Source organism: Calliphora vicina, chromosome 5 (genome assembly GCF_958450345.1).
Source record: "Calliphora vicina chromosome 5, idCalVici1.1, whole genome shotgun sequence".
In the NCBI taxonomy this organism is placed as follows: Eukaryota; Metazoa; Arthropoda; class Insecta; order Diptera; family Calliphoridae; genus Calliphora; species Calliphora vicina.
In genome coordinates this window covers 95,324,602-95,346,210 of record NC_088784.1, presented here as the reverse complement: position 1 = coordinate 95,346,210, position 21,609 = coordinate 95,324,602, and the positions used below count along the sequence as shown (strand labels likewise).

Below are 21,609 nucleotides of genomic sequence, written 5' to 3'. Positions count from 1 at the left end.
TGTTTAAGATTTGCGACAGAAAACAATTTCAAGCAGTTACTTCACATAAACAAATGTAATCTTTACCTGCTTGATAAAATAGCTTTTCCTAGGTCATCATTAACCTTCAAGCCCTTATGGGAATTTACATTGGCTGCTTGACAAGCAGACATATGTTTGCGCTGCCGTTCCAATCGTGGAAAGTTCGTGCGATTTTCCCCAACAAAACTAGCGATTTTGAAAGCCTCTCAGGCTTGCTAATTTAGATATATTCAAACACTTAACAACACTATAATATAGATAGAAACTTTACAACACTATACAGTTTGTTGACAATATTCTTTTGCAATTTTTGTAGGAATTAATTTGATTTTTTTAAGTCATTTAAAAACTAGAGAATATATCAAATATGTCTGGTCAATATCCTGGTGGTTATAACAATCCCTTGGCGGGTCATCGTGGCCAATTTAATCCACAGCAACAGCAGCAGATAATGAATCAAATGCAAATGGGTTCAGCCGGAGGTGCCGGTATGATGGTTGGAGCCGGAGGTGGTCCTGGTGGTGGCATGATGTCTATGGGAGGAGGTGGTGGCGGTGGTTATGGTCAGGGTGGTATGTTGCCCCAGCAAGGAAATCCCATGCAACAGGGAATGCAAAGCATGGCGGGCTCAGTTGGTGGAGGTATGGGACCTGGTGTTATGAATCCTGTAGGTATGCAGTCTCCATCGCATGTGCAACAGCAATTAATGCAGCAGCAACAACAACAAATGCAACAGCAGCAGCAAATGGGTCCGATGGGACCACAAATGGGCATGAGTATGGGAGGACATGTTGGTATGGGCGGCGGAAGTGGCACCGGTGGTGTCAATCCTCAAGTGGGTAATATAATGCCTCAGCAACAACAAATGCCACCGCAAATGCAACAAAATGTAGGCATGCAACAAGCTCATCAAATGCAAACCGGAGCTAGCGGACCAAATATGGGAGCAATGTTGGCTCAGCAGCAACAACAATCTATGCAACAATCTCAACAAAGTCCTGCTGCCCAACAACAACAGTCATCCATGCAGCCATCACAACAAATGCCTCAGACAAGCGGTATGCAACAACAGCAGCAGCCTCAATCATCATCTAACAACGTATTGTCTATACCCCAACAACCCCACAAAGAGATCAATATTGTAACTTTGTCACGAGTTGGTCAAGAAACTGTACAAGACATTACCTCTAGATTTCAAGAAATATTTACGGCTCTGAAAGTCATACAGCCTACATCCAGTCGGGATAATGGTACAGTGAAAAAGGTTCAGGAACATTTTCGAACGATTCGTTTACTATTCAAGCGCATGCGATTGATCTATGAGCGTTGCAGTGATGGTTATCCACAGGGTATGTTTTTGATTTTTTAAGTAAATTTGTAGTAACTTAAACCTTTCTATTTATTGTTTTGATTTATTAAAGGTATGGAGTACACACATGTTGAAAGTTTAATACCATATAAAGATGAAACGGAGCATCGTAATTTAGAGGGCACACAATGTGAGGAGTACCGCAAAGCTTTGCAGGAAAATCAAGAACTTATCGACACAGTCAAATTGAAAAATCGCCAGCTAAGAGAAATTATTGATCGCACACGTATTATTGTTTGGGAAATAAACACTATGCTTAGCATGAGGAGATCTTGAAAAATATTATAGGGGAAATATTTGTAACATAGATAATTAAGTTATAAAAACTATATGTAATTGGTATAATTTTAATAAATATAAAAAAAAATAGTACGACGAATGGTATTCTAGTTGGAACCGGACCTATTTGCTGGTTATAAGATATTAGTTAAAAAGAGCTTTAATGGTTAGTTCAAATAAGTTATACAGAACAAGAGTTACCAAATAAATATTTATCTATTTTAATATCTTTGTATACCGAATTTATGGTATTTCCGAATCTTATATCCTCAAAAATTTTTGGTTAAAAATTTTTTTGTTATAAAAAACTGATCTGGTGAAAAAAAAAAATATTTAATTTTTATTTTACTAAAAATATTTTTTAATATTTATCTTAAAGAGTACATTGGTAAAGGTATATAAGATTCGGCACAACCGAATATAGAACTCTTACTTGTTCTGACACAATTATAAATAAAACAAGTATGTATGAAAGCTGTAATTCGGTTGTGCCGAATCTTAATACCCTTTAAATAAAATTTTTTTTTTGCTTAAAAAATACAAATTTTTGGCGCAAAATTTTTTATTTTTTTTTTAATTTTTTTTTTTAAATTTAATATTTTTTTTTTTTAATTTAAAATTTTTTGTTTTTAAATTTAAAATTTTTTTTTTATTTTTTTCCAAAAAATGTTTTTGGTGAAACAAAATTCGTGGTAAAAATGTTTTTGACGCATTGGGTCCGACTTAATATGTCCTTATATTCTCCATTGCAAAGGTCTTTGATATATCTATCCATATTGTCTATATTAATGACGTTATAGTCCAGGCTACGGAAAGTTGATTTCAACATACAGACGGATATAGCTATATCGACTCCGCTATCTATAACGATCCCGAATATATATACTTTGTGGGGTCACAAATGAAAAATGTAGAAATTACAAACGGAATGACAAATCCGCGAGAACTTTTTTCCCATTTCCTATTCAAATTCAATGTTAAAAATGGGGAAAAACTCCCCCGGATTTTTTATTCAGAATTGTGCTGTAAATATTTAAGTCTTTAAATTCGCCTAGTACTAGAAATTATAAATTTGTCGTTATAGAACATCTAGAATTCTATTGATTATAAACGATTCCAAATACTGTTAGGTCATTCTTAATATTTCACACCTTTGAAAACTATAGTTTAGTTTTATACCAGAATTACACGATGAACGCAAGAACAACAAAAAATTAAAATCGTTCAATGAATTTTAGAAATTGAATCACCAAGAACTTTTTACAATTAAACATTTAAATATTTTATTAATGTATATTATGATAAACATTTTATTAGTTCAGTGTTGTTTTTAATTATTTAAAAAAAAAACTTGTAATGATAAAATCAAATAGAGGCAATTCAATTATATTACTTACTAATAAGATATATTTAAATATATACCTATACCTATATATGTACTTTAAAATGCATCAAGCATTTTTAAAACAAACGATTTGTTCATCAAACATTTTAGTTATAAAAAATATAGAAAATTAATATTAAAAAAATTCATTGGTTTTTTAGATATTTGGCGTCCTCTTAAGCAAAGCGACAATTTAAAGATACACCACTTGTGCGTGGTATTATTTTGCAATTAACTCCAGCCCCATCAGAACTTACAACTTCACCGCCAGGGCATTTATAAAGCAATGGTTTTTTCTATACAGTCGAAATAGAAACGTTAAATATTTATACATACATATATATAGAGTGACTTACTTTAAATATATACATAATTTATATAAATTACCTGAATTTCATGTATATCCTTTTGTATTTTCATATCATAAACTGGTTTATGTACTGATGGATTTTGCAAACCATTTTGTATAAAATCCATCAAACGCGAAGCAAATACTGGCATCATTTCACCCGAAACATTCCCCTGAAAACCCAATAAACTTTTAAGGCTTTCATTACTGCTGCCTCCAGGTACATTTGGGGTCTGCATTCCATTCGAATTTAAATTTAAAGCAGCTTCAGCTTGTGGCGTTAAGTTGCCAATCGGAAAAGATTGTGACCCATTATTATTAGTATTACTATGACGTTCAGGTGCCGCATGTTGAGGAACTTGAAAACTTGAATTTAATGGTGGACTTGGTATTAAGTTTATACAGTTACTGGGAGTTTCTATAATCATATTTTGAGCTGGATGTGGACTACAAGTTCCATTTGGATTATTATTGTTGCAATTATTGTTTCTGCCAACAGAGAAACGAAGATTTTTGCTAGGAATACAAGTACAAGAGTTAAACCAGTTGATTCTTATTAAATTATCAAATATAAATTAATTATACACTTCCAAACCTTTCAATGTCCTGTTTTCGATTCCTTTGTACTCGACCATTACTTACACCACCTAATCCATTAACAGCATCATTAAAGTTATTACCACCATTATTAAATCCCCTCTGGAAATTATTATAACCACGATTTCCTCGATTACCTCTATTACGTCTACCACCGTTTCTATTGAACCCCCAATTTCTATTATTAACCTCTACATCCAACGGCAGCAACGTAGGGATACCACGTGGTCTATTTGCAGCAGTATTGGGTGCCATCATGCGATATTGTACCGAACTGACTTTAGCGTACGAATTTTTGTTATTACTATTATTAAGTTTATCGCGCAAATCATTTTGCCTATCATGACAATCTAAGTAGGATATCGACGAATCCGGTCCTTTCCAAATACCAGTGTCAATTTCTTCAATATGTTGATCCTCCTCTAACTCTTCTTTAGGTGGTACCATCAGCATATCATCTTCATCATCATCTTCTTCATCGTCTATATTACCTTTTCGGCGACCAAATTTAGCATCATTGCTATTGCCATCGAGCGTGATTTTTTCGTGGTTATTGTTGTTGTTTGTAACGGCATTGTTGTTTGTGGACTTTTTGGAAATGGCAATATAATCATCTACATGCAAAATTTAATATTAGGAAGGTTAATTATAACGATAAATATTATATGGTACTCACCCAATGACAAGTCCATAATTTCATCTATTTTTAAGGCCATCCTGGAAAGGACTTTGTCTTTAAACTTTGATGTAAAATAAAACAAACGCACCAAATTAATCGAATACGTACAAACAATTTTTTAGTACATTTATTTTGAATTTACCGTTTGTTATTTAAGGATTGCCAATAACACACAATAGAATAAGTGATACCAAGTTGATAAATATAATGTGGCATTCTAAATCTTGATTTTACAGGGTGTCTAGACGTGATAAATTATTATCAAGATAAATTTATCAAGTATTTACCGCCTGTCTATACTTGATAAATATTTATCATAATAATTATTGACATTTGTTGTCAAGACAAAGATGTCTGTGCAAAAGCATAACTCCCTGTCTATACTTGACAAATATTTATCATACCAATTAATGACGTTTGTTGTCAAGACAAAGTAGTCTGAGCAAAAGCACTCACAATTTTGTCATAACGAAGCAATAATACTAATAAATGAAGACTATACCTGATAATTTTGTATCTTGACAACGATTTTGACGTTTATCATGATAAAAATTTATCAGGTATAGACAGGGAGTAAACAATTTTGTAATAACGAAGCAATAATACTAGTAAATGGAGACTATACTTGATAATTACACATAAATCAGTCTAAAATAGAAGATAAACATTTTAAAAAATGGTTTATTAATTTTTTATTTTACAAGGATTTTGTTATATTTTTTTTATTTCTTATTTGGTGCACATATTAAAAATTATGGAAACTAATTTGTCAAATTTTATAAAAATCGGGAAATGTTTAATTTTTCAGCGATTTTATGGAAAAGGATATGTGGGAGCATAATGAGTCCTTGGATATGTTCAAATATAATTTGGCACACAGTTTAATAACATAACTGTAATAATACAATATAAATTGCTATTGTCTTCTGGTCAAGTACAATTATATTTTTAAGATTCAGGCTATAAGGGATGTAGGCGTGTCTTGAAACTCTTACACGTTACACGTTCAATATATATTGTGATATTTGGATCGCGATCTGGAATTTATAATATCCAAATATAACAATATATATTGAACATGTAGCAGTGCCCTAAGTCTTGACCAGTCGTCAATTTGTTTACTCGTGTGGACAGGAACATTACATTGAGAAAAATTGTCCAAAAGAGACATATTCATGTGAGCACACAAAATTGTTCACTGATTTAAACAATTTTATGGGTTTTTTGGCGGGCGTTACGATACGAAAAAGGTCACTAATAATCAACCCTGTATTTTAACTTGGAAGTACTTTTAGCACCACCTATATGTCAAATTCAATAAATATTATTCTAAATGCAACGCTGCATCTAATTGACATTTAGCTGTATCCGTTTTACAAACTGCATCATTCATTTTATATTTTGCTTTCAGTCAAAGAGGTTTTAACAAATAAATCTCCCAATATAAACGTAATCTTTAAATTTTTTGATGATTTGGTGTGATAAAATGAATTGTCAATTATATATATATTCAACCACTTTATACTTATTTTCAATAAATTGAATGCTGCAATAGAATGAGGTAAGTTTTTAATTGAAAAAAAATTACTGAAAAATATGTATATTTGGCGAATTATTACACTTTTATTAGATTTTATTGAGTTTAATAGAAGACAAACGTTTCGCCATATTAAATAGCTTCTCAGAAATTTGTGATATTTTTTGATTTTATAACAAAATTTGTTCCAATCTTTGTAAGCTATATGAAAAAATTGTATTTTGTAATAATTAAGCATGCAGTAATTTATAACTATAGTCTTGAGATCAAACTACTTGAGACTGTAGAACTCTTTGCTGCAAGAATAAGTTTGCGTTATTTATCGCCATATGGCTGCTAGTTAATTGAAAAATCGTGAGGCTATGTGGTCTAGAGACTTTCGCAACATGAATATGCCTATGTATCTGTATCTGTAAAGCTTGATTGGATCTGGATAATTTGATTATGAAAATTGTTTCTGAAGTGATGTGTTTGTATGAATATATTAATACTGAAAGGAGGTCAGTTGACTTATCACAAATTGAAATTTTAAGTTTTAAATTCAAATAGGTAGTTCTCTTCAAAACTAATTTTGCCTTTTTTTCTGATTTAACAATCCTAGGACATCTTAAATCTTTTAATAAAAATGTATACATTATTTGATTTTAAAAACATTTTACTGGTTTTGGTCATAATTTTGTATTAACAATTCTAGGAATGAACAGGGACAGAATCACTGCATTCGTGTTCGAATGAGCTATCATATCAAAAAATAATTTCGATATCGCAATTATGATGAAATATACTAAATTTCTTGCTCTATATCCTTTGCCACAATATAAATAAGAAGATTACGATTGATTTTAATGATATCGAATCCGAGGAATGATTATTTAAAGGCACTGATGAATCAGTTTTTCAATATTTTCTGATATCTTTTGTAGATTTTGAATTGTAGTTCAAAGTTGATTTTAATTGCGAGCTTTGAGTCGCTATTTAACGGATTTTTAACTGTTTTATAGTGCTAGAAAAAACTCGCAGAGCAATTTCATTTCTCCCAAGCAATACCTAAATTGATCACTTCAAAATTTGCGGAGCATATTCTTTGAGAAATGTATAAAGCAATTAAGTATTTATTTTAAAATTAATGTATACTTAACAAAAATATACATTCAGCCGAATTATGAATAAAAATTACCCGCGAGTTTTTTCCTATTCAAATTCAATGGGAAAAAAAAATACCTGGGAACAAACTTCCGGGGAATATTTTATTCATAAATTGGGCTGATTGTATAGCAAATCGTATTTTTATTTATTTATTTATTTATTTTTAATACATAAACTTTATTAACAAATTGTATCTAAATTTTTTTTCAGAATCATTTGAAAATAACTATGTATTACATCTGTATAATGGTGTATAGAAGCAAACTTAATGGAACTCCTTCAAATTGCAGTTAGCAAAACAAAGCCGAAAATGAAAAGGTAATTTTTGTTTTAAATTCAGTTTTTTTTAATAATATGACGGAGAAATACACATAGAGCGGAAACTAGAAAAATAGTGGAAACTAAAAAATTACTCAAAAAAATCACACATACGAGTGTTGCTTTTATTTTCTTTGGTTTTTGACAACTGAGATAGAACTGTCATAGGAGAGTTTCCGCTCTATGCGTATTTCTCTATGTAATATGGCACTGATGAATTAGTTTTTTATATTTTCTGACATCTCTTATGAAAATTTTCTTGATTTTATACAAACTTTTAACTGATAATTATATTTATTACAAAAATATCAATATTTTAATGTAAAATACAATAATAATAATATGAAAAAATCTTTGTTAATAACAGATAAAGCGGAAGATTTTGGAAAGCCCAACAGCTGTTTCATTTAGACAGTGTCTGTTTTATTTGGAATTAAGGTAAATTTTTTTTAAACAAAGAACTAATACGACTAGAGGTGCGAGCTTAATTCACCTCTAGTCAATAGATATTTAAAGGCACTGATGATTAGTTTATAATATTTTCTGACATCTCTTATGAAAAAAATATTGATATTAAATAAACTTGTACTGATATTACCTTAAATTCTATAGCTATATTTTTCTCAATTTAAAATTATGTTTTTTTTTAACAATATTCACTTTATATTTTTAGATATTCCTTGGCATTTAAGAAGAAAAATGTTGCTTTGTTGCTTTGGCTGTAAAAATAATGAAGGTAATTTTTTTAATTGATTTGTTAAAATATATTTTGTATTCCTATGCGAGCTTTGAGTCGCTATTTAGTAGAATTTTCAACTGTTTTATAGTGCTAGAAAAAGCTCGTAGAAAAAATTTCATTTCGTCCAAGCAATACCCAAATTGTTAATTGTCAAAATTTGCGGGGCATATTTTTTTTGCGAAATGAACAAATTAAAATAATAAATTATTTTAATTAAATAAAATAAATCTTATCCAAATAAGTTATTAACGAAATAAATTATTTTTATTTACAGGTATCAAAAGCAGATAGTATTGAATGAATTGTCTTTCGACTGCCCAGCTTTTTATTGCCATCATATATAAAAGGTAACTAATTAACTATAATTTTCAACTTCAGTAACTTTTATATTTGTTTCCAATGATGATTACTTAAACCATTCACAGACACCAATAACAAGTTAAAAACGCTGACAAACTGTTTCAATATTCTTTTGGAATTAGGGAGTCATGTTTTAAACAGTTATGGTATATGGTTAGATATTGGCACTGAGCTCTTAACAATTCATATTTCATTATATTATACAATGAATATAACAAAATATTAAACATTATTTTTTTGTATCTCCTTTCAGGAAAAAATAAACTAAATTATAAAAGAACAGGCAGACCCCACCCAGCTGTTTCAATAGATTCTTGATGACTCAACGAATTGAAAACTACATTTCCAACCAAGGATTGCATTTGAAAATATGTCACAACTGCTACAAAAGCAACAATATATATGATTTAATTTCTGTAAAATTGAACCAAAATAAAAACAAATAACTTTTAAAAATGCATTTAGTACGTATTTTATTTAATCAAAAATCATTTTTTACCAAATTAGCTTTTTCTCTCAAAGCCAACTCTTTGTCCTGATTCGCTATCATGCGATCGCCTTTCGATTTTTTACCAATACCTAATTTAGGTAAACCCCGATTTAGGCCCTCCAGTAAAACACATGCTTTACATGGCTGTTGGGAGGATACGAAGCCGCAACGTTCACATATACCCCTTACCGGCTTCCTAACGGTATCCTTAAATCTTAACTGTTCGCCAGAGTGTATTATATCCATTATTACGGACGGTCGAACCTTTTCCAAATCCTTGAGAAACGCTCTTGCGTGACCACGATATGCATTAGGGGCAAACACACATTCCGTTGAAAAGTACACCAGTTTCTTGTAGTGGGCATACATAACAATCTCCTTTTCGTAGGTGTATTTAAGTGGCTTCACTCTCGGTATGGTGTCTTCACTGCCGCCAGTCTTTATGTCGGTACATCTTCTTAAACGCGCCGTATCACCACGTAAAATATTCATTAATACCGTCTCCGCTATATCATCGGCATTATGGCCTGTGGCTATACTATCGACTTCCAATAATTTAGCTCCTCGATCTAGGGCTTGTCTACGAAATACACCACAAAATGTACAATTGTTGGAACGGCCGATTTGAGCCACAATGCGATCCATGGTCCAACCATAAAGTTCTTCGTACGAAAGGATTTTCAGAGGTATTTGATAATCATCACGATTTTGTTTAACGGTCTCTAAACTATCATCACGATAGCCAGTGATGCCTTCATCAATGGAGAGCAGAACCAGTTCCAGTCCATAGTCGTGACGTTCATTGAGTAGTTTTAGGCTGAAATCAAATATAATATGGAAAATTTAATTCTTTTTATAACGTTTCAGTAATCGGTCATAAATGTCTACCTAAAACTATTTCCTAATATAATTATATCGTTAGCTTAACATTAAAATTTTACAGCCCTTGCCTACCATGAGTGGCAAGGGTATATGTATGTAATAAGATTGTCATTCCGTTTGTAATTTCTACATTTTTCATTTGCGACCCCATAGTAAGTCGGACCTACAATGGGTCAAAAGCGGGAAAAATATTTTTCAGGAAAAAAATTTTTAACAAAAAATTTTAAAAAAATTAAAAAAAGAAAATTTTTAAGAAAAAATTTTAAATCAGGAGTGATAATAGTACTCCACCAGTAAGTATCGATGAGTTTTTATGGTCTCCACAAGGGTTCATTCAAATTAAAAAAAGGTTGGTGTAAACGACGTCACACAAGCTCCAAATAGTCGACGACCAAAAAAAGCAAAATGAGCCTGATTGCCTTTTAGAAATAATGGCAATGACGCGAGAGTCGATTATAATCAACCCTGACCTACTTTGGAATGTGCAGCTTTTTTAATGTAAATAATCGAGATAGTAATTAATTTCTAAATTATCCAATATTTCCTTAAACAAATTATGATTTACGTTTTTTGGATAAAATTAAATGAATGAACTAATATTTAAAACAGGAATTTTAAAACGATTTAGGTGTCTCCTATAAAATTTGTGAGAAGGGACATTTTTAAAATAGGATAACGACAAAATACCGCTATCGAATGAGCACTTGGAACATACATAAATATGTTCATCTATGATTTAGAATATACAGTATTGATTTTAAATCATTATTAACAACAATTCAAACAAAAAAATTATTTACACTTACACATGAGCAAGTACCGTGGAATCTTTGCCTCCACTTGCTGCCACGGCCACCTTTTCACCACGTCTAAACAAATTACTAGAGGTGATAGTATGATGAATTTCAGCTTCAAAGGCAGCGAAAAAACATTCTTTGCATAAAGCATCTGCAGTTTTGGGACGCTATAAAATATATTATAAAGTTAACACAATAATTTTACATTATAAAATGCAAAATACCTTTAATACAGCTTTATTACCACAATTTGATTTACAATTAATGGGCATTTTCACATAAAATATTAACTTTTTTATTAACTTAAAAAAATAAAAAAACACGTTTATTTACAAATATAAAAAATGACACATCTTTCATTGAAATGTCAGTCATTATGCTCAGTGAGATGATGACATTATTTACTCAGTTGAATACAACTAGCAACTCTGTTTTATCAGCTGTTTTTTATTTTGTTTTGTGTGTTTTCTTTCTTATTATTTCCTTGTTATTTTTCTTCAAATTCTTTGTTTGTCATAAAAGAAACGAAGGTAAACAAGTATTTACATAGAAAAACGAAAAAGAAAACAGCGTGCGAAAGAATAAAGGTGATAGACAAAAGAAAAGAAAAAATTTATCAAAAAGAAAATTTCCTTCTTTGTGACATTGAAATAAGAAACGTAATTTATGAAATTTTGCTAAAAAAAACGACAATAATTTTATGAAATTCTTGAGAAATTAGCTAGTAATGAAAAGCTGCCACTAGAAAAGCCAATAAATAAAAGTGCCAATTAACTTGCAACAGAAAACCTTAAACGTCCATATGTAATAATTTGTTAATTAACTGAGGAGTTTTATTACATTATTCGCTTCCAATAAGAATATTTTTATACCTTATCAACAAATATGGGTAATGCTGGTAGCACAAGTATGCATAGAGAACGCCACAAGTCCAGCGACATCTCTACACCAAATTCTCCATTTCGTGAATTGCCCCTACGGGGAGAGGGTAGTTCTACGGCTCAGGGTATTGCGGCTGTCAGTGGTGGCCAGGCATTCACATTTGATAAAAAACGTGATTCAGTTTTACACGGTGGCTCGTCACAAGAAGACGATGAAACAACATCCGAACCCTATTATACGAAACCAATAAGCAAAGCAGCAAACGAACAGCAGCAGCAACAACAACAAACAGCTGCTGCCTCTGTCGACCCTGAGTTTAGTTCAGCTGAACCGCGCAAACGCTCAAGTACTATATCGGAAGGAACTACAACTTCATCATCAACTGTAACGCAAATAATGCCTCAACATAAAGATTCTTCCGCTGCGGAGGCAAACGATGAAGCTCCGCAAAAGACGCAACAAGAGCTAGATGAAGAAGAAATGCGTAATCCCGCATTACCCACTGTTTTGCGCTGGGATGGCGGTGGTCAAAACGTAATGATTTCCGGTACATTTACCCAATGGAAACCCGTACCCATGGTACGCAGTCATGCCAATTTTGTTACCATTATTGATTTGCCCGAAGGAGATCATCAATACAAATTCTGTGTTGATGGTGAATGGAAACATGATCCCAAATTGGTAAGTTTGATTTTATGTTTTAATTTTATTTTTTTATTTTTTTTTTTGCTTCACTTGTGTTAAACGTTGTTTTTCAACTGTGAAAATCGATATCACTATCAAGCAACTAACCAACCAACCATCCATCTATACATTTGTGCCTTGATTATCTTCAAAAAATAAATGACGTAGTTCTAATGTTTTTGTTTACATACTACATGTACAATCCATGAAATAATACACTTAAGTGGCGATGATGATGATGATGATAATGATAAAGTTTGTTGTGCAATCACTTTGAGCAATTGTTAATAGTATTAAAGAATACAACACATTAATATACAAAGAAAAATGAGAGCAATTGTTAAATGCATATAATAAGCACAGTGGTGTTTGGGAAACTCTTTAAATAAACCCTTTCTTTAAAGAGTTGTGGATACATTAACATTTATGTATCCTTTTTATGTACGTACATACATATTTACATATGTAGACCTAACAAATATACTAGTTTTAAACAAAATCTTTTGTTAAAAAAAGCTTATTGCTGAAAAAAATAATGTAATTGAAATTTTACAAAATTAAAATGTACGAAATTGTGCTTTTTTTACAAAATTGAAGCCTTATTGTGTTTATAACAGATTTGATTACAAATTATATCTAAGCTTTATAATATGGACATTTTTCTTCAATCGCAATCAACATTAGCAGGTAGCGCTGTGCCAAAAGTGCCGCACCTTGTATATTGTTGTACTTTGTTCCATAAAATCATTAAAAACAAGATTAGATTATGGTAAAACCTTTGTGTTTTTATACTTTATCACAGTGATTTTATTTTATTTATCTTAAAGCCTATTCAAACGTCGACAACTATTAAGAAAACAATAGTCTACGAATGGCAAATAAGCAAAGTGCAAAATTCGTAAATTGTTTGATTAAAAATGTTGCTAACAAATTTGTATATTATAATGTCTCAACCTATATTACGAATACCGAAAAATTTCGGCCGATATTTGGGACCACAATCTTTCGAATGATTTTGTGATGAATGTTATAAATTATTCTTATAAAAATATCTTTTATTTGAATAAATGCAAGCTATATTAAGTAGTTAATATATTCATCTTATACAAAAGACCGATAATAAGTGGTCCACCTATATTCTGAAGGTTATTAACTATAATTTTCAATTCACTTTTTAAAGTAGCAGGAACAGGTTCTATAAATCCCTCAATCAAGAGTCCTACCAGATTTGCCGATTTGTAGGCATTCCGCTGCTTTTATACATTAATTACAATTCATATGAATATTCTAATTGTAAGGCTTCTTATAAATTTGTTGAATTTTGAGGAAGTTTATTTGGAGATTTTTCTAAAAATTATTCCTCTGTGAGTATTTTAAAATTATTTCTATTAATAAAAATTTGAGCAAATAATTTGATGATTGTCCAACACAAAATACGCCAACTTTCCACATTATTTATAAATTTTGAAAGATTTTTTAGTGATTTTATTTATTGATTTGAAATAGAAATTAAACTATTGCCACGCTGATATTAAAACATGTCAAATTAAGATTTTGCAGGTATATTTCGCAGTATTTTTCAAAAATGTTCGAATTTCTATTATAATTTGAATTAGTTATTTGTAGTTGCTGAACTAAAATACTGGAAATTTAATTAAATTAATGAATTAAATTTTAATTAGTTTAAAAATCTATTAGTATTTTTGGTATTTATTTCTAAACCTCATAAAACCACTGTATTTGGAAAGTATATTTATATCATTTAGTGTTAATTGTTTAATAAAACAACTTTAATAAGTAAGCGGGTGTAAAAGAGAGGCATCATCATACATTGTCTACCATTTTTTTTTTCATCTGTTTTGGTTTTGTGCAAACAACATTAATAACATCAACAACAACAAATAAATTAATAAATAAATACACATTTAGTTAATTTTCTTTTGTTATCATTTCATTTGTATGTATGTGAAATTTTATTATATTGTAGTTTATTTAATACTTTTGTAATTATAGAAAAGCGTCGAAAATGATGCTGGTGAAAAGTCAAATTTAGTGTCGGTGCGTCAATCGGATTTTGAAGTATTTCAAGCCTTAGCTAAAGACAGCGAAAACTGTGTCAACAATGCCGATAAAGAGTATTCACAAGATGTGCCCCAGTCTAAGCCATGGGAAAAGGTATCGGGTCCACCCATCTTACCGCCTCATTTATTGCAGGTTATTTTAAATAAGGATACTCCTTTGTCGGTAAGTTTTTATATTAAATTTTACAGAAAACACTCGATAGTTTATTAACAACTACTTTATTTTTTATCTATATTTGTATTGTCGAACAGTGTGAGCCGACTTTGTTGCCTGAACCGAATCATGTTATGTTAAATCATTTATATGCATTATCCATTAAAGATGGTGTCATGGTTTTAAGTGCAACTCATCGTTATCGTAAGAAGTACGTTACCACTTTGTTGTACAAACCCATTTAAATAAAAAAGCAACACTGAACCAAACCAAACCAAACATAACAATATACTATATATTATTAATATTATTATTATTCAAAAATAACATTTACTCTTACTGTAATTTTGAATTAATTGAATAATCTATTTAAAAAATGCTGTTGCAATATATATTTTTTTAATCTTCTTCGAAATCTATTATTAAATGGTTTTAGTTCTTAATTTAGTTTGTTGTTTCGGTGTTTTTCCACTAAAACTGAATATATAATTATTCATATTTATAATAAATAAATAATATAAATGGTGTTATATACATACACACATACTTATTATTTATTTAAAGCGTTGTGTTTTATTTATTTTGATAGAAAAATACGCCGTTAATTTTCTATGTCTATCGGATCTAACTACAAACAATAATGTTCACAACCTCAATTAATTGAACTATTATTAGGAGCCTTCACATATGCAACATATAAAGTTTGAGAATCGAATTCGAATGGCTGAACACAAATAATTATAAAATTTGTGGCGGTTGTTATTTCATGTGAAAAAAACTGTCGGTTGATACAGTACTTTGGCCAAGTGTTTATCCAATTATCGTGGGAACGTAGTTTTGTAGTATTATAATTACTTTATTTAAAACATTACCAAAATCTACATGAGTACTTTACTATCAAGCATGAAAAATCGCTGTTAAATTAAATTTTAATTATAACAAGAATGATTGTTATATTCGGCTGTACATTTTAAGAGAAAAAAATGTTTGGTGAAAAAATCGAATTAGTCGCGGTTTTATGATTTTCTCGATTTAAAATAGCAACCTAAGTTAGGGTATAGCGGATATATCCATGTATCAGTCATGTATGTAAGATATTTGGGAGCTTCGGAACACTATCGTTATTCTTTTATTATAGCTATACAAAAATGTATGAAGTAGAAGTACCTTGGAAGTGATATCAGTTTTCCGGTAGGTTTTTTCGAGTACAATAATATTCTTTGAAATTTGCCAAATAACACCAAAATCTTGAGCTAAACAACTGGTTTTTCGTACTATTTTAAAATTCGTAAATTTATGTAAGAACAAGAGAGTTATATTCGGCTGTGCCGAAGTGGGTATTTTCACCAAATTATTCTTCAAAATACAAATTTTAAATATGTTTAGGTAAGCAAAATAATTTTTTTTTCCAAAGTTGTTTTTTTAATTTTTTGAAAAAAAAAACTTTTCGAATTGTTTTTTAAATTTAATTTTTTTTTTTAAATTTAAAAAATTTTTTTTCTTTTGTTTTTTCAATTTTTTTTTAATATTTAGCGAAAAAAAAAACTTTTGGTGAAAAAAAAAATTCGGGTTAAAAAATATTTTTTCCGATTTTGACCCATTATAGGTTTTGACCACTATGGTCTTATAAACATCGTTGTAAAGGTGTTTAAATATCTATCATTAGATATCCATATTGTCTATATTAATGACTTAGTAATCCAGATATAGGTAAAAAATCAAGGTTGTCCTGGGTTTTTCCTTATATCTCAGTCATTTGTGGACCGATTTTCTCGATTTTAAATATCTACCGAGCCGGACGAATTCCGGAGATATTGATGAATGAATCGTGTATGTAAGTTGTTTTGGTGCTTCGGAAAGTTGATTTCAACAGACAGACGGACATGGCTTAATCGACTCCGCTATCTATAAGGATCCAGAATATATATACTTTATAGGGTCGGAAAATTATATTGTGGAAATTACAAACGGAATGACAAACTTATATATGTATACTAGGCCGGGTCGATTTGCATGGACGATCAAAACGTAAAAAATCATATAGAAGAAACGCAATCTACGCAAAATTCTAAGAAATTATCCCCAAGAAACAATAGGTCTAAAATCAAATCCTATCTTGCGCATTTCGTCTTTTATCCAATAAAAAAAACTATAAAAAAATATATACTGAAATATCATTGAATAAAAGACGAAATAGATAGGATTTGATTTTAGACATGGTTTCTTGGGGAAAATTTCTTAGAATTTTCCTTAGAATGCGTTTCTGCTATTCGATTTTTCGTGAAAAAAAATCGACCCACCCTAATGTATATCCTTCTCACGAAGGTGAAGGGTATAAAAACTTTAGCTTTAGGTTTAGCTAGTATAACATATAAATATTTTATTTGGAGCTTCCACTACGCTACTGACATTTTTGATTGAAAATACAAGTGATCACAGATCTTCGTCTTTTTCCAGTTGGACCACTATTTACCGACATATAGCAACTTTTTTGTTTCAGATTTTTAATTAAATTTGAGTTTAACTCACTAAAATATTAATTCAAATCCATTACCAAAAACTAATATTTAGCTTCATTCAAAGAGTTTTATTAAAATAGAATTAATTCATAACAGAATTCATTCAGCAGTTAAATAATTGAATGTTTGTTAATTAAAATTTAATACAAATTGAGTTAAAATTGTTTTTCTTCATTTAATTTCGAATCCGCAACCCTCAGATTAATAGTTCAGCACACTATCAACTGGTCTATCGGGGCACCCACTTGAAAGATTCAATAGCGAATTAATTCTCAATTCTATGTTTAAAGTACCAAGGAATTATACTTTTCATTGTATTATTAGCTTATTAAAATGATAGTTAATACGAACTGTTTTCATAAAACACAGAAATAAAAAACTTTTTCATTTTCAAATAATTTAAATTTCAGTTTGAGTTATTATGTTAACTAATTTGTTTTATTAATTATTTATTAAATATTGTTTTATTAAGTATGTATACAATACAATAATACACAATTTTATTGTTATATGTCATATTTTTATTTTATATTAATACTTTATATGTTGTTTATTATTATTATATTTAAATTGATTATTATGTAATTAAATTTTTCAAAATGTATTTAAAATTTTAGTATGTAATCTAAATTGTTTATAATTTGTTAACAGCATATTTTTTTGGTTTAGCAAAATGACGTTTGTTTAAAGCTTTCATTAATTTGTTAATCACACAATGTTTGTGTATTTTTTTTTATTTCGTTAATAATGATATGTGCTAAAAAAAATTTATTATTTTTCTATAAACTAATAATTAATTTAATAATTTTCTTCGTATTAAAATGTCGATTTTTGCTAGTTCTACTTATTTAAAATGTTAATTTGTTTGTGTAATGCTAAAGTTATATTAAAAAAGGTACTTGCTTTTAGTTATTTATTTATTTTGTTAATAATACATTTTGTTCAGCTTTAATTAATTAATTGCACAAAATTGAGTTTAATTGTGTTAGTTAATATTAATACAATAATATAAAATGGCAAGTTATGTACGTTATTTTTGTTTGTTTATATGTATGTATATTTAAATTAAATAATTTAAACTTTATGAATGAGAATTGTGTAGTTGTATATTTTAGGAAGGAGAGTTGGGAAAAATTATATTTATTATGGTAAATTTTTAGTTAGAATTTTGATTTAATGTGATAGATATTGAGGTGTTTTAAGTGTTTTATGTATTTTAAATGTTTTGGATTTAAATTATATATACTTACTTACTTTTTTTTAAATATGTTGCTAATAAAACCAAAAATTTACAAAATATATATTCTATGGACATGGAATATGCTATTTAATAATATATCACTGATTTGCTGCAAGATTTATTTAAGCTTAATTCACTAAAATCATAATTTAGAATTAAACATTTCCGCAATTCATTAGATAAAACCATTCGCAACCTAATAAATTCTTCAGCTTCATTCACAACTTTTATTTGAATAGAATTCATTCATTAATTGTTGAATTAATTTATTATAAATAAATAAATATTTTTTAATTCATATCAAAGGTTCGAAAGAATAAATTCTTAATTCAAGTTTCAAAATTAAATTAAATCATTCAGCACGAATTAATTCGTTATCTTAATTCCTTAGTACTCCAAACGTATTGACTTCTCCTTATAGAATTAATTCCTTATTGCATATGAAATTATACATAGAGAAGAAAAACTTCGTATTGTCAAGCAAAAATACAAAAAATCATATGTCATTTGGAAAGAAGAACTCGTAAAACAATATGCGAGATGTAAATTTTAACACAAAGGGATCATTATTAGATGCGGTTATAAGTGCATGAGAAACTAATTTCATAGAGGCTGTTGATTCTTGGTTCAATGCATGGGATATCCAACAAAATACTGAATACTAAAGTGGTCAGAAAATTTGTGTAAAAAATTAAACCTAAGTTTCCATTGTTTTTCCAATACCATAGATTTCTATTTTCAGAATCGAATTAATTAATTATTCATAATATTTTTTTTAATTTTATTACAGGTTTATAAAAGGAATTTTGTATGAAAATTGTATTTTATAAACCTGAAATTTTTGTATTGAATATTTGGAAAAGTTCCCATTGCATTGTCAACTACAGTATGTGAAATTTCACATTTTCGCAAAATACATTTTCTAAACTGAATTTTTGTCTAATTAGAATAGATATATACCCCCTTATTCATAATCAATTTTTAATATTATTAATAAGGCCTATAGATTTAATGGAATGTATATTGGATCCATAATGATATCCTTTACAAAAATAATTAAGTGGGAACTAGATGTGAAGAGAAGAAATGAATTGAAAAGAAAGAAGGAAAAATATGTGAAAACCCAATCTAAAAAGGACATGGAATAAGTATAGACTGGGAGCCCGGCTACCTAAAATAACCAGCCTATTATCCTGATAAAGCCTAATATATTGCCTAGTTCATATCTAGTTATATACCTCAGTTTATCATGGAATCTTTCCCCTAGCCATTTTTGCCTGAAACCCTGTAATCTAGGACAATTACACTGAATATGTTCTACTGTTTCTAGTTCCTCAATATTCGAGCACATTCTACAAAAGTCCTGTGTGCCCATGGCAATGTCACAATGTCGTTTATGAAGTCAGCCTTTATCTTTATCTTAAACTAGTTGAACGCCCGGCTACGCCCGGTAGCTATTTTCTAATGTTAGTTCTTCAAGTTTCTCCAACCCACATACTCCTGCCTGTTCTTATTTATTTGCAAATAAAATATCTAAATTTGTACTGCATACTTTAGGGGTTTTTTTTATTACAGTTGACTAGACTCAAAAAAAACGGTTGGAGCCAAATCGCTCCAGCCGTTCTCACGTGATGGCATTATAGATTATACTTTGGTGAATGGTACTCGTTTTGTAATAGAATATTTCAAAATCTCAATTTTAAATTTTTTACCATTTTATTAATGTTATCTTTTAGAATAAAAATTAAACATATACTACGTTTATACGCAAGGCTTATTCGCAAATAAAAATATTGTAATTAGAAAAATTTGCCGTATAAACAGTGTATTATTTTTTTATTTGGAAATAGCTAACTCACGAATACAATTCCTGATTAACGACACTATTTGCAAATAAGATTTTAAACATTGCCATATTTTTTAACGTTTTTAGTTTTTCTTTCGTTTTTTAAATATATCATTGCGTTTTTGCATTAATTGAATTGTAAGACAAACAAGAATTTTTAATTCTTTCATTTTTGCATTTAAAAAAATAAGAATTTTCCGTAACCAAAGTGACATATAAACAGAGAGTTAGTTAATTACAAATAATTTTTATTTGCGAATAGGCTACGTATAAACGTAGTAATAATTATGTTAGCATATGTATCACTTTTGAAATACATTAGAAAATTTTGAAATACATTTGACAAATGGAAAATTTGATCAAGGTGCCTTACAATCGTCTAAAAAATATCTATATAGGTGAAAAATCATGGACTTGTACAATCGAGGCCGAAATTAAACAGCTTTTGTATATTCCCCTGTTCTGTAAACCAATAAAGATATTCACTCAAAGTACTTGCTTATGATTAGAGCTGCGAATTCATTAATTCAATTTGAGCTTAGTTCACTAAAATCTATATTCGGAATTAATTCCAAGAACCATAATTCAAAGGCTTTTATTTAAATAGAATTCATTCATCATTGAATTAATTCATATTGGATTTATTTAATTACAGAATTCATTCAACTATTGAAATATTGAATTTTTGTTAATTCATATCTAATTTGTTTTTAATCATTTACAAAATGAATTGAAAATCTTGACTTGAGCCTATTTGTAATAGATTGTAATTGAATAATATTTGAAGCATATTTTATTAAGCTATTTTCTAATGGACTTGAATTAAAGAAATTTTTAATGATTTAGTAAGGAATTTTATAAAGAATGAATTTTTAAAGCAATAAATTCAATACGTTTGGAGTATTAAGGAATTAAGACGACGAATTAATTCGTGCTGAATGATTTAATAAAAAAAAATTTATTTTATTTTTTTTGATAATTGAATTAAGAATTAATCCTTTAGAACCTTGGCTTGTAATATATAAAGTGGTAGTAATTAAAATAAATATCACAAATAAAAAAAACAGTTATCAGTAAAACAATAAAAATATTGAGTTGTGTGTGTATAGAGTATTTTCATATTATTCGTATAAATGATATCAAAAAGTAAATACTTGGTAGTTTCGGAAAAAAAAATAATCTCGTTAAAGTTTCTGAAATTAAAAATTATGTTAATAGTATAGAGTAGTATTAAGTACCCGTAGAGAAAATGTAAA

General features: G+C 29.2%; 4 protein-coding genes and 1 long non-coding RNA gene across 5 annotated transcripts; 3 read left to right on the top strand and 2 right to left on the bottom strand.

Annotated features, from left to right (window-relative positions):
• Positions 1-356: 356 nt before the first annotated feature.
• MED30 (Mediator complex subunit 30) lies at positions 357-1,708 on the top strand. Its single transcript, XM_065513476.1, has 2 exons — positions 357-1,370; positions 1,443-1,708. The coding sequence occupies exons 1-2, from the start codon at positions 389-391 to the stop codon at positions 1,664-1,666; spliced, it is 1,206 nt and encodes a 401-aa protein (XP_065369548.1). The 5' UTR covers positions 357-388; the 3' UTR covers positions 1,667-1,708.
• Positions 1,709-3,192: 1,484 nt separating this feature from the next.
• Positions 3,193-4,792, bottom strand: LOC135961586 (putative uncharacterized protein DDB_G0267716). Its single transcript, XM_065513104.1, has 4 exons — positions 4,676-4,792; positions 3,998-4,613; positions 3,441-3,918; positions 3,193-3,349 (listed from the first exon to the last, which is right to left on the bottom strand). Exons 1-4 carry the CDS (start codon positions 4,713-4,715, stop codon positions 3,230-3,232), a joined length of 1,254 nt encoding a protein of 417 aa, XP_065369176.1. The 5' UTR covers positions 4,716-4,792; the 3' UTR covers positions 3,193-3,229.
• Positions 4,793-6,094: 1,302 nt separating this feature from the next.
• Positions 6,095-9,238, top strand: LOC135962407 (uncharacterized). The gene is made up of 6 exons (XR_010576652.1): positions 6,095-6,239; positions 7,572-7,679; positions 8,047-8,117; positions 8,353-8,415; positions 8,693-8,765; positions 9,032-9,238. It is a non-coding gene; the product is annotated as an uncharacterized LOC135962407 (long non-coding RNA).
• Ctu1 (Cytosolic thiouridylase subunit 1) lies at positions 9,226-11,389 on the bottom strand. Its single transcript, XM_065514319.1, has 3 exons — positions 11,172-11,389; positions 10,957-11,114; positions 9,226-10,085 (listed from the first exon to the last, which is right to left on the bottom strand). The coding sequence occupies exons 1-3, from the start codon at positions 11,217-11,219 to the stop codon at positions 9,260-9,262; spliced, it is 1,032 nt and encodes a 343-aa protein (XP_065370391.1). The 5' UTR covers positions 11,220-11,389; the 3' UTR covers positions 9,226-9,259.
• A 145-nt stretch (positions 11,390-11,534) lies between these two features.
• alc (5'-AMP-activated protein kinase subunit beta-1) lies at positions 11,535-15,311 on the top strand. The gene is made up of 3 exons (XM_065514317.1): positions 11,535-12,510; positions 14,527-14,757; positions 14,847-15,311. Exons 1-3 carry the CDS (start codon positions 11,833-11,835, stop codon positions 14,991-14,993), a joined length of 1,056 nt encoding a protein of 351 aa, XP_065370389.1. The 5' UTR covers positions 11,535-11,832; the 3' UTR covers positions 14,994-15,311.
• Positions 15,312-21,609: the final 6,298 nt, after the last annotated feature.